Source organism: Lactuca serriola, chromosome 2 (assembly GCF_051521515.1).
Source record: "Lactuca serriola cultivar US96UC23 chromosome 2, Lser_US96UC23_V15, whole genome shotgun sequence".
Classification (NCBI taxonomy): Eukaryota; Viridiplantae; Streptophyta; class Magnoliopsida; order Asterales; family Asteraceae; genus Lactuca; species Lactuca serriola.
The window spans coordinates 187,881,420-187,893,803 of record NC_136409.1 but is presented as its reverse complement, the minus strand read 5'-3'; the positions used below and the strand labels follow the sequence as shown (position 1 = coordinate 187,893,803).

General features: G+C 36.8%; 1 protein-coding gene across 3 annotated transcripts; it reads right to left on the bottom strand.

Annotated features, from left to right (window-relative positions):
- Positions 1 to 1,370: 1,370 nt before the first annotated feature.
- On the bottom strand, positions 1,371 to 6,821 carry LOC145087788 (ubiquitin C-terminal hydrolase 12-like). Of its 3 annotated transcripts, XM_079025854.1 has the most exons (21): positions 6,722 to 6,796; positions 6,364 to 6,582; positions 5,131 to 6,005; positions 4,929 to 4,967; positions 4,710 to 4,835; positions 4,503 to 4,625; positions 4,330 to 4,416; positions 4,144 to 4,232; positions 3,947 to 4,055; positions 3,776 to 3,868; positions 3,598 to 3,696; positions 3,470 to 3,525; positions 3,207 to 3,384; positions 2,994 to 3,101; positions 2,839 to 2,910; positions 2,565 to 2,621; positions 2,302 to 2,370; positions 2,144 to 2,191; positions 1,898 to 2,017; positions 1,742 to 1,816; positions 1,371 to 1,613 (listed from the first exon to the last, which is right to left on the bottom strand). In XM_079025854.1, exons 2-21 carry the CDS (start codon positions 6,437 to 6,439, stop codon positions 1,518 to 1,520), a joined length of 2,595 nt encoding a protein of 864 aa, XP_078881980.1. In that variant the 5' UTR covers positions 6,440 to 6,582; positions 6,722 to 6,796; the 3' UTR covers positions 1,371 to 1,517. The 3 variants fall into 3 exon arrangements, with proteins under 3 accessions (XP_078881980.1, XP_078881979.1, XP_078881981.1); XM_079025853.1 differs by lacking the exon at positions 6,364 to 6,582 and having other exon boundaries at positions 6,722 to 6,821; XM_079025855.1 differs by lacking the exon at positions 6,722 to 6,796 and having other exon boundaries at positions 6,364 to 6,714.
- Between the last annotated feature and the right edge of the window lie 5,563 nt (positions 6,822 to 12,384).

Here is a 12,384-nt window from a genome sequence, read left to right as displayed (position 1 = left end):
TATATATATATATATATATATATATATATATATATATATATATATATATATATATATATATATATATATATATATATATATATATATATATAGGGCTAGGTTAAATTGTTTCTTACATTTATTGTGTGCTAGAATGCACCAATAGGAATTTAGTAAAATTTAATTATTATTTAATTAAATAAAGAGAGATATTAAATGATTCCCATAATTGTATGTATATTAAATGATATCAATAATTATAATTTTTTTTTATGGAAACTAATTAAATTCGTCATTAATGTCAGCAATAACATTCTTTCAGAATAAATCCGTGTCTAGGTTTTTATGTCAGAAATAACATTCTTTCAGAATAAATCTGTGTCTAGGTTTTTATGTCAGCAATAACATTCTGTCAGCACTAAGGGTGTATTCTAGTAGAATTTACTCTCGTTATGCTGAAATACACTCTTATTATTCTACATATGAACTCACTTTGAAAGAATATTAGTATTGACATTAATGACAAATTTAATTACTTTCCATAAAAGAGATTTATAAGTATGGATATCATTTAATATACATTTAATGTTTACTAAATTCTTATTGGTGCATTGTAACACACAATATATGTGAGAAACATTTGAACCTACCTCTCTCTATATATTTAAAGTCCATTTTACTTTATAAATTACCAACGCACTTGTTTGTAGGGCTGGCAATTCTCGACACGACACGCGACACGACACGAAATAAATGGGTTTGGGTTGAGTTTTTCAACCAGCCAACCCGCTAACACACCAACCCGTTTATTAAACGGGTCATATATTGGTTTTTCAAAAAATAAATGGGTTGACCCGCCAACCCGTTTATATTCTTCATAAAAAAATTAATTTATTTTTAAATGTATTTATGTATTAACTATTAATATTTAATAAGTATTATATAATATATACCACTGATTCATAGATCATTTGACTGTTTTGACATTTTGACTCGTAGTCGATGGTCTAAGGTCGTAAGTCATAACCTATAAGGTTAAGTCTGTAGCATGTTTCTATAAATGCTTTTAATTTTCATTTGGATGTTTAATACTTAAATGTCTAAAATTTGGACCCACGAACCCAAATCTGACCCACGAACCCGCCAATCTGTGAGCTGTATAAATAAATGGGTTGACGAGTCATATATGGGTTTATGTTCCAAACCCACCAACTCGTGACCCGCCAACCCGTGACTTGTATATTTAAATGGGTCGTGTTTGGGTTGGCATATTTTGACCCGCCAACCCGCGAACCTGCGACACGCCAACCCGAACACGACACGATTGCCAGACCTACTTGTTTGTATAGTTAACTTTAAGGTTACGGGGGTAATCCCCTAGTTGCAAGACGTTTAAAGTTTGTTGATGATAAATTTTTGTTGAATAAAAAGTAGTAAAACCTGAAACATAATTATAGTTTAACGAGGGTCAGCATTAGACATTAAAACAAGGTCAACCGTTTTACATGTCCCCACATCCAACATAGGAAAGGAAAAGACTAATTTAGGCACCCAAGTTGCTGTAGCCTGTTGGTGTTCCGAGTATGTTCCAACCCAAGGTACGGTGGCAGCAGCAAATCACTGTCTCTTGTTCTCTAGAAAGAAGCAGATAAAATAATATGTCAACTGAACTAGTTGACCTAGCTAGGGTGATGATGATAGTACGAGTCTATGAGAAATGAACAAGCTAGGTATATATCAATGGCAAAGTCAAACTACAAACCAGAAAAGGGTGAGATACAATATCTGAATCTTGTAGATACTTGACATTTGACAGATATACAAATGCAAACTTCCACTGATAGAGAAAAGGTAGGCCAAAGTCAGATGTCATTATGATGAAACCTAATTAATTAACATTTAGGAAACGAGTACGTACCTTGGAAAATTCCTCATCAGGGACCTGTAACTTGTGCTGAATGCGGACTTTAACAGCAGCTAAAGTTTCATTTACACGAATTACGAGAAAGAAAGGTTGCCCAAAGTTTTGCACCTCCTGCTGCAAATCCAAGATCCAACCATATGATAAAGTAAATTAACAGTTCAACGGATACAATACGCTATGGATTGGAATAATTAATAAGAAACTGGAGATTATGTCAGCCTCTCTGGTGAAATGGTACACATGAATGCGCCGATCCCTGGTTCCCATGTCCTTCTCTTCTTCTGGAATCTAAGGTAACAAAACAAAAGTAAACATTAATACTTAATTTTCCAATTCTCCAGCCCAACAAGACTGTATGTATTATTAATCAAGGAACGTGACAGAAAATAAAAATTTACTTTCTCTGCACGTAATAATGTCCAGTATTTGTCATCTATACCCTCAATTGTCGCAGCCGGTGTCAATACCTGTGTGTGACAACAAGAAAAGAAAATAAAAAATATATAAGGAGAATAAAGTACATCAACACAGAACAATTGACTTGGAAATATATCTCAACTTGGTGTTGGCTATTAATTCAAATCTCAAGTAGCTGAGCATTCTGCTAGAAGATCGATGGAAATCAAGATTTCAAAATCAACAGTGTTGATCCAATGCGTACCTTATAAATCATGTGGCTGCGTAATTGAAGCAATCTAAGTTCAGCATCTGTCTTGACCTGTTTAAACATGCAAATTACAAGCTCGTGAATAATAAAAACACAACAAACAGCACATAGCTAGAAAAAATCACGTCCTTTGCTGATACCAACCACATTTCTATTCTTTCTTCAGAATAGAAATGCATGGATCATACAAGAAACTCAAAATGAGGTTTCACTTTCACATTAATGTAAATGCAAGTTGAGTTTAATCAAAATCGAAAGTAACTATTACCGTTTTCTTAATTTCAGTGAGAACATCTCCCACAGTGCTCTGCTTAGGCAGGCTAATATTGTGAATGGCAGGCTGCAAGCAACCACAACAGAATTCAAAACCCAAGCAAATATGCCGACAATACAGAGACTTGCAGATTTTAAATTTTAACATACCTCTTCCTTGGTAATGGTTGCATCGTAAAATGCAACCCTCAAGGTTTTCATATGTTGTAATTCCGGCAGACTGGTGTTTAACACTTCATAATACATAATACCATAATCCTGTTACCCAAATAGTATAAAAAAAAAAAAGAGGGATTCTTCAGTATGTTTCGTCAAACCAAATTCTCTTGGTGAAAGTGGCATAAGTGACAGATATATAGAAACCTGAATGTAGTGGCGTAGCATATCTGGTAAATGTCCTTCAAAACGATACTGGATTGGGTTGGACTCTGGCTTTTTAAGATAATAGTTGTGACGAGTAAACCTGATTTTTGATGGATCGGCCACATCAAGTCGCTCAGCAACTCTGTCAGCCACATCATCGTATGTATGCAACTTTGACCTATTCATTCAAAACGATAACTTTGGTCAACAGTAACAATGACATGTGATGGGTACAGGTACACAAATGAGAAAGTCAAACTCACAATTCAAGAATAAAAGCATCCTCATTAGGCCTATCCAGAGATCGAAAACGAACCACCTGCAAAGGGAATGAAAAAACGGATACTTCAATACAAAAACTTAACATTGCTCTTGATTAAGCATAGCAGACCTGACGATTTTTGACATGTTCCAGAAATGAAGGAACGTCAGCGTATTTGTATTCAATCTGGGATAGTTTCTGAAAGCAAATAATGTCTCCGTCCCTGATCTGAAAAGAAAAAAAAATGTTCCACTTCACATATAGGTAGCCAACTTATTGATGATAGGAAGGTTGAGACTAATAATACCTGGCTAGATCTAAATGAGATTCTCTTGTCAAGACGTTCACACATCACACATGAACCAAATTCTAGTTCTTGATACTTGTCAAATTTAATTTCCTGATGAGAGTGCACATAAATACCAACTCACAAATAGTAATTAGTAAACAAGCAAGAGCATGAGAGGTAATATTATACCTCATACAGTTCGATTTCTTCATCCGGACTAAATCCAACTATCTCATTTAATTTTGATATAATTTCAGTTGGTGTGCCAGAACTCCTCACAAAAAGCCTACCAACATATCTAGAAAAAAGTACATAATGTGAAGATCATAACATGTTACACGATTACCAGACCAAAAAAAGACAATAAACATGTTGAAAGAAAGTACCGGAGTTGTAACTTGTCAGGATCATAAAGCTTGAAGAAAACAAGTATATCTTCTTTGCTTATGTGAGGTGGAGGAAGCGGACGCGAATCCTGAAAACCAGACAGACATTACTTTTTTACAACTACTGAACAAAAGGTCAAGGACAGAATGCCAGAATCAAGCAAGCATCAAGACACTATTAATTACCGGGCCAATCACAGTTGTCTCCAAGAATAAATTCAGTTCAGCTTCAGCATTACCAATCTTATTGTAAGCCACCCTCAACTCCCCAACCTGTTGTTGTCAGTGTCAATGTCAAAGGATACAAAAACTTAAGAATGGTTGGAGACCATGTTTTTCATAAAATGACCAAGAAATACCGATTTTGTTTCCTCTAGGCGTGTTAAAGGCCTATAAGGACGGTATGTGTGGTTCTGTCTCTTTGCCCATGTCCAGAACCGTTGACATTCAACAGGCACACCAAATGCTCTAGCAACCTCTTCCTGCAGGCCAGTAAGATTAATCCATGATATTCCATAACAAATTTATTAAAAAAAAATAAAAAATTATATATATAGAAGAAATACCTTCACTTTGTTAAATGGCATTTGCTTCTCTACACAAAAGCTCCAAACTTTGTTATGGTCGACAAGATCAAAATATATATCCTTCCCTATCTGTTCAACCAGGTCTTGATCACGAGCAACCGCAACCTACACATGTAATTTAAATGAATGATGATTATTAGTACGAAATTCATGAAAGAAATAGATGATATCTCCACCACTAATCATCTACCAACTCACCTTGATAGTAGCGTCCTGTTGTTCTTTCTTCAAATGCATCTGGAAAAAGATAATTACAAGCTCAGACTTTGGAACCCATGCCCCAAAAGAAAAAAACTCAAACTTTGGATCCCATGCCCCGAAAAAGAAGAAGAAAAAAAATACTGGACAGCACAGGTACCAACTGTATGAACAGACAGCCAATAGCATGAGAAAAACATACCTCATTGAGCTTGTTGGCTTTGTCCTTCGCCCCAACACAATTTCTAACAGTATGGTCAAAAGCCTTGCAAAAAGAACACCTACTAATTGGGTACTCAATTCGAAGATCGGACAACAGATATCCATTACCATTAGGGAATGAAACAGAAATCCCACCAACCAGATCTCTAGTTGTGTCAACATCAACCAAAACTCTAGCATATTCAGCTGTATGCGACCCAATCTCACAAATATGTCTTGTATGAACATCAACGCCTATAGGAATACCAAACATGCTAGACATGATCTTCACCACATCCAACTTCCACAACCCGCAAGGCATGTCATACATTCGAATCCAAACAGGGTTCTTTTTATCTTCTTTATGCTTGTCAAGAAAGTGACCCGGACCCCACCTCTTGAGAACAATTTGGACATCACCGATGGTCCATGGTCCTTTTTCTAGAGCATCTAACATACCTTCATCAGTGTTGAATATGAAAATATAAAAACCCTTAAGCTTCTTCATGATATATTCAATTTCAATGTCATGTGCTTTCCACAGATTACGAATTCTGTCATTAAAGTAGGAAAAGTCCGGCTCTTGCTCTTCCACAGTACAAGAACCACAAAGGACACGAGACCATTGAGGACCCCCTTTATTGACTAGGCTCACATTGTTAATATAAGGCTTCACATGTTCAAGCTGTAAATCATTACACCTTGGGTTTTCATCCACTACTTCAACAATTCTCCGCTTTTTTGCCATATTACATGAACCATCGCCTCCACCCACATCTAAATCAGCCATATCACCAGTTTTTTGGCCATCAAGAATATCACCCTTGCCTCCACCAGTTGGGATGCCATTCAAAGCAGCACCACCACCATCCTCAACTAATGCATTCAAATTATAAAAACAAAACGTAAATAACCAAATAAGAACACAGCAGGCCACATATCAATATACCATGCACACAAACACTTCCCAGCCTCAACTGAAATTCCTTTATTTCTTTCATTCTTGAAACAAGGTTTAAAAAAGAACCATTCATTATAGATTTTTTTTAGAACGACTGGATATTATATATAGAGAAAAACCAAAGAAAAGACTAACAAAAAACTAGTCCATCAAAAAGTACATCAAGAGCAAATAGCTAACTAGAGGTTTTGGACCATTCGTGATAGATAAAGGAAGCAAACAGACTTCAAAACAAAAAACGAGTCATGATGGCCGGATAAAGGAGGCAACAACCTTCTATAGGCTGAGTACCATCGAGCAATGCATCAACTTGCACCGGGTCCCGTGGCTCCGTGTGCTGAGCAAGCATCTCCGTGTCTTCTTGATGTCAAATAAACAAAAATTAAATAGTAATTATCCGGGCGGTGGATCCACCATCCATAATCCCTTCCAAAAAAAACCGCCTCGTCCCCGGCAAATTAAAAAAATAAAACCCTAATTCCATGCATAACCCTAGCACGATCAGAAAACCATACAAAGAATCAATAATAACGCAGTCACTATACCGATCGTAACAACACTTCAGAGTAATTCAGATTTACATAACAGCAATAACTGAAACTTCGAAACACCGAAAGAAAGAGAGACGTACATCTAATGGTTGTGGATTGACTATTGTCACGTTGCGAGTGAGGTGAATAATGTCCGATCAACGTAGTTTCTAGAGGGACCATTGTAGGGAAATTATGAGGATGTTTGGCATTCTTTTTAATGGATACCAGTGTAAAACCATTTATTACACGGGTTGATTAAATAAAAGATTGAATACTAAAAACAATAATTATTTTTTTAAAATAAAATTTAAAATAAAAAATGAAGAAACTATTAATTAAATTCAATACTTTACATATATAAACATAGGGGAAATAACAAAAATGCCCTACGAATTTTCTAAGGTTTACCCGTTGAGTCCCTAAAGTTTTTGTCGGACTTTATGGGTCCCTAAACTAGGATATGACCTGCTATTTTAGTCTCTATCAATTTGTAATAGCCGGTTCAATGACCTTTTAGACAAAAAAAACTCACATTGTGCCCCTATAAAGCCAAAAAAATAAAATCAGGACCAATTCGAACCAAAAAAAAATCTCATTTTCTTCTAAATCCTCAATTCGAAGAAAAAAAGAAATTAAATCTCGTTTTATCTATGAACCTCATCAAACCCACACATCCTTCTTAACATTGCATCCATCAAACCTACAACTCAGAGGGAGAAGGAGAGGTAGTTTGGCGATTTTGAATAGAGAAGAAGGAAGGAGAGGGTCAATTCCTTGAAGAGCTGAAATCGAATTAAAGAAAATAATGGAAGGGGGTTGTGATCGAGAATCAATTAGAAGGGGAAGAGGGTTGTGATCTTCGGTGAGGGTGTGTGACGATCAAGGGTGAAGACGGAAATAAGAGCAGCGATCGATTTTTTGAGAGGTACGAATTGAGTTTTTTTGGTCTAAAATGTCATCGAACTAATTTTTTTTTTGCTTTATAGGGGCACAATGTGAGTTTTTTTGGTCTACAAGGTCATTGAACCGACTATTATAGGTTGACAAGGACTAAAAGAGCATGTCATATCTTAGTTTAGGGACCCATAAAACCCGACAAAAACTTTAGGGACTTAACGGGTAAACCCTAGAAAGTTCGTAGGGCATTATTGTTATTTTCCCTATAAACATATAAGTATTATGTGGCGTTTTAATTTAAAATTTTAAAAAAAACTACAAATTGACATGTGGATATTATTTATTCTAAAATATAATAAAATGACAAGTGTCAAAAATCATTAGAGATTGACACGTGTCAAAAAAATACTTTTATTTATTAAGGAGGATTAGGAGGATGTTTGCCCTTGTGGTTTTTTTAAGACAAAATGCAAATTTGGTCCCTATGGTTAGCAAAAAAAATGTGGATGGAGTTCAAAAAGTTTCTAATTTGCACCACTGGTTCAAAATTACAAACTTTTCGTGGATTTGGTCCCTAGACAATTTGAAATGACTCTTTTACCCTTTTGATTTGTTTTTTATATATTCTTTATTAATTTTAGTATTTAAATGTTTTAAAAAAAAATCCTACCTCATCCACCCCTCTCCACCGGTAACCTCTCTCTCTCTCTTCACCAGCAAAACCCTCTTTCTCTCTTCGTCTTCTTCATCCCTTCAAGGACAAAAACACTAGGTAACATAATTTTATAGCCACCTTAAAAAACTTTAAGTCACCAGCGTCATTGAAATGATTCCCTAGAACTGGCGTAGTTTTTGATCTCGAATGGAATTCCCCCAAAAACCGATTCTCATGAATAATGGGGTCTCAATCTTTTAAAGCATCCTATTCCACACTCCTAATTCATAAACCTCACCCCTCCCTTTCTCTATTGGGTTCACCACACACAAGAACAACCACGAGTTAAAACCCATATCTGCAACACCTTTTGGTGGTGAACTTGAGTTACTATAAAGAATCATAATCTACATATTGGACCTTCAAGAAATTGAATCAGAATCTGAAGATTAGGCCTTCAAAAAATTGAGATATGGAAATAATGGTGCTAAACAAGTGCTTGAAAATCAGACCTTCATCACATACATACACCGATGAACATAAAATTTGATACCACCTGAGCATCTAAAAACCCTAAAATCTCAGATCTGAACAACTGCACACATACACTAATGGCCGCTTCGCTCTTGGAGGTTTACCATTTGAAAACCTAGCTCCGACGGTGAAAAATCCTTTGATGGAATGAGAGACTCAAGAAAGAGAGTAATAGAGGGAGGTGATGGCTTATCGGTGTTCTCAATTTGTTTTATCAGTATGTGTGTGTGTGTGTGTTTGTTGATTCAGTAAGGGAGAATGAGAGACACAAGAGAGAGAGAGAGAGGTATGCATGTGCACATATGTGTGTTTAATCTGCATCGGTTTTTCCAAAACTTCATTATGTGTGCTCATATGTGTTAAATCTTCATAATCATTTCCCAGAACTTCATTGGGTTTATAGTTTTTGTATGTATATTAGTGTATGATTGTGAATTAAATCAGTAAGAGAGGGGTAAGGGTTATCGGTGTAAGAGGTGGGGGTGGGAGGGGTGCTGATAATATTTTATTTTTACTTTTTTTTACTACTGAATAACTAAATACATAAAAAATGGAAGGGCAAAAAATGTTGTAACATCCGGATTCCTAGGTACTATGTTTGATCATTTATTTTGAGTAAAGAGAGGGACTCGATGAGTTGGCGCTTAAACTCGTTGAGTAGGATCGCGCTTGGTGACTGGATTAATGAACGAACTCGACGAGTCGGAAAGGGTGGACTCGACGAGTCCGCGCTGCGGGTTGAAACCCTAAATCCCCGAGCTTGTACCCTATTTAAAGGACCTTATGGCCCTTAAATGCGGCTACCTTCGTCCTTGAGAGTACCAGAGCATCTGTGAGCCTTGTGAGTGAGAAAGGAGGCCATTGTTCACCATTTCTTGTGGATTTTAGCGAGAAGGAAGGAAGAAGGACAAGCTAGGCGAGTTGGGGAGCTTGGATCTACTTCTAGTTGATTAAAGGAAAATGTTGGAGGTATCAATATGTGCTTATTCTCTTGGATATGATGTTTAGCCGAATCTAGGGTTTCTTTATGCATGATTTAGCTTGAATATGGAGTGAGTGAGGTCCCAAGGTGAAATGATTCTTAGATCTCGGCCTCAAGAGGTCAGAAGAGTCCCTATCACTATGATTTATACCATCCCTTTGGAGTTATGAACCTAGGTAGCCATTTTAGTAGTTATTTCACCAAAAGAAGCCTTGGGTGCATTGCATGTGAGTAGTAACGCCCGTAGATCCGGGCTAGTCAATTTAGAGATAATAGGGGTCAAAAACAACTTTTTGACAAAAGATTATTTAGAATAAATAATCTTAACCAAGTTGTAGAATACGCCTCAAGGGTTATGTACATATAAATAACGTTGAAATCCGAGTTATAACGAAGAAGTTATGGTTCGTCGAAGTTTTACGGCAAAACCGGCACGACACCGGGAGACGTAAATAGTGAATTTACGATGGAGTCCGTATGTAGAAGTTATGAATTTTACGCGGACATTTAACAATATAATCTCCTCATACTGTTAAATTTAAGACCGGTCGAGAAATAGCCGACGGAGTCAAAATAAAAGTTTTAGATCTTATTTTTACCTATGTGTGGATATAAATAACGTCAAAAACGGAGGTTGTATGTGAAAGTTACGGGTTTTAGAAGTCGGAAGTGTGCTTTGCGAAAATGGGTGATGTGGCACAATCTTGGCCATTGCTTTCTCCCCAAGTCTTGCCACTAGATGGTAACATGTGGCACAAAGTTCAACCATTTTCACCCTATAAATAGAACCTCTCCCACCCTCATTTTCTTCACACCTTTCCCATTCTTTCTTCTCTTGACTCTCTCTCTAGAACCTCTCTTTAACCCCGAAACCCCCCAAAAAGCCTAGGGAACCTCCCTAGCACAAGGCGGAAGCCCCGGAGTGCTCGACGACTCCGAGAAGAAGAGCTTTTCGACTCGGGAACGCTGCTCAAAGCAAAGCCCGGTTTTCTATAAAACCCGTTGTAAGTGAGCTACGCCTACGCTATTTTTAATATAACTTTTATTTAATTATAGTAACGTTATTATGAACTTAGAATGAGTAATTGGACTATTATTATGGGTTATATAAGTATTGTTTAACGCTTATATAATAGTAATAATAGCTACACTATTAATTAGTCTCGGCGAATAATAGACTAAACTCTAATGGTAATAATACTAGGTTTCGTCGAAGGAAATTATTTTTTTTAAGAAGCGAAGCGCTGTCTGAATTCGGAATCACCACTTTTTTCAGGTGAGTGCATGGTTCCTTTCATCTTACACATAGATATAAAGTATTTTATATAAACTATGTGCTATGTGTGCATATTAACTGTATACTTTCTATCTATGTTGGATGAACGATTTTATACAAGTTTTATATGATTTAAACTGTATATGTATTTATATCTACATAATATGTTGGGTAAAACATGGGTAATGAAATATGAGTCGGATGATGAGTTGAGAGGTGATATAGACCATGAGGTAAGGGTGAGAGGTGGACGATGTGAGAAGCCTTGTTCCCAAAAGCTGGCCCCGTCATCTAGCAAAGTATGGATGACAACCACAGACTATTCTAGACAGTCCAGTGGAACACTAGCAGGCTCGCAACCTGTAGGTGTTGTGAACGATGTGTTCACCGGTGTACTCTAAAAAACCCATTGACATGTATTGCCAGTGGACTCTCAAAAATAATATTGTCAATAAACGAGATAACCCTAGCAGCTGTGCTCGAAGGACAATACTGGCAGCTGCGCCTCATATAGAATATCACAATTTTGGCAGTTGCGCCTAAGTGATAGAACTAGCAGTTGTGCTTGACAGCTGTGTCATTGACAACGATGGACTTCGTACCTATTCCTTAGGATAATCCTTAGGAATGAATGAATGAGAAATAGTTGATTCTTAGGGTAGATCCTTAAAATTAAATAAGATAATATGGATGGGTAATTGGGTTAACTGTTTGATGATTAAACAAAATAATTATATTATTGTGGGTTGAAAACCCTATGTACTCACCAGGTTTCCCAACCTGACCCACTCAGTTTATTTATATCACAGTTTTTGATATGAAGTCACATTACACTGAGAGATTAAGGAGATATAAATCACTAGTGATAATGAATGTAAGTTCTGTTTATGCTTATGTTTCTGTGTTGACGATGACATCCCAAATGTTTTAAAATGAATAAAAATACTTTTCTTCGGAAATGCTTTGATAACGTATTTATCATGTTTTACTGGGAACAAATTCCGCAACATTTTTATTAAAAGAGGTACTCTAATTTTTATAAAGCATAAACAAAATCGGTCTTTTCTGGCCGAGAAAATGGGGATGTCACATGAGTCAAATTTCGACCTGTACGTGGTTATCGGTCGTGGGGAGGTCAGATCTATAGACTAGAGAAGCAGATCTAACCTCAGAAAGTCATTTGAGTGTTGTTATGGGAGCAACTCGTCGAGTTCCTAAGTAGACTCGACGAGTCAAGTCGGTGTTTGCCCCGCGATTCGTTGCAGGGTAACCTGACGAATGGAGGAGGGACTCGGCGTGCCAAGTGAGGCTGGAAGGATTCGGAGGACCCGCGTGGACTCGTCGAGTTGCCCGTATACACTCGACGAGTCTGGTCAAAGTTGACCGATTGACTAGAGTTGACTTCGTTGACTATTAA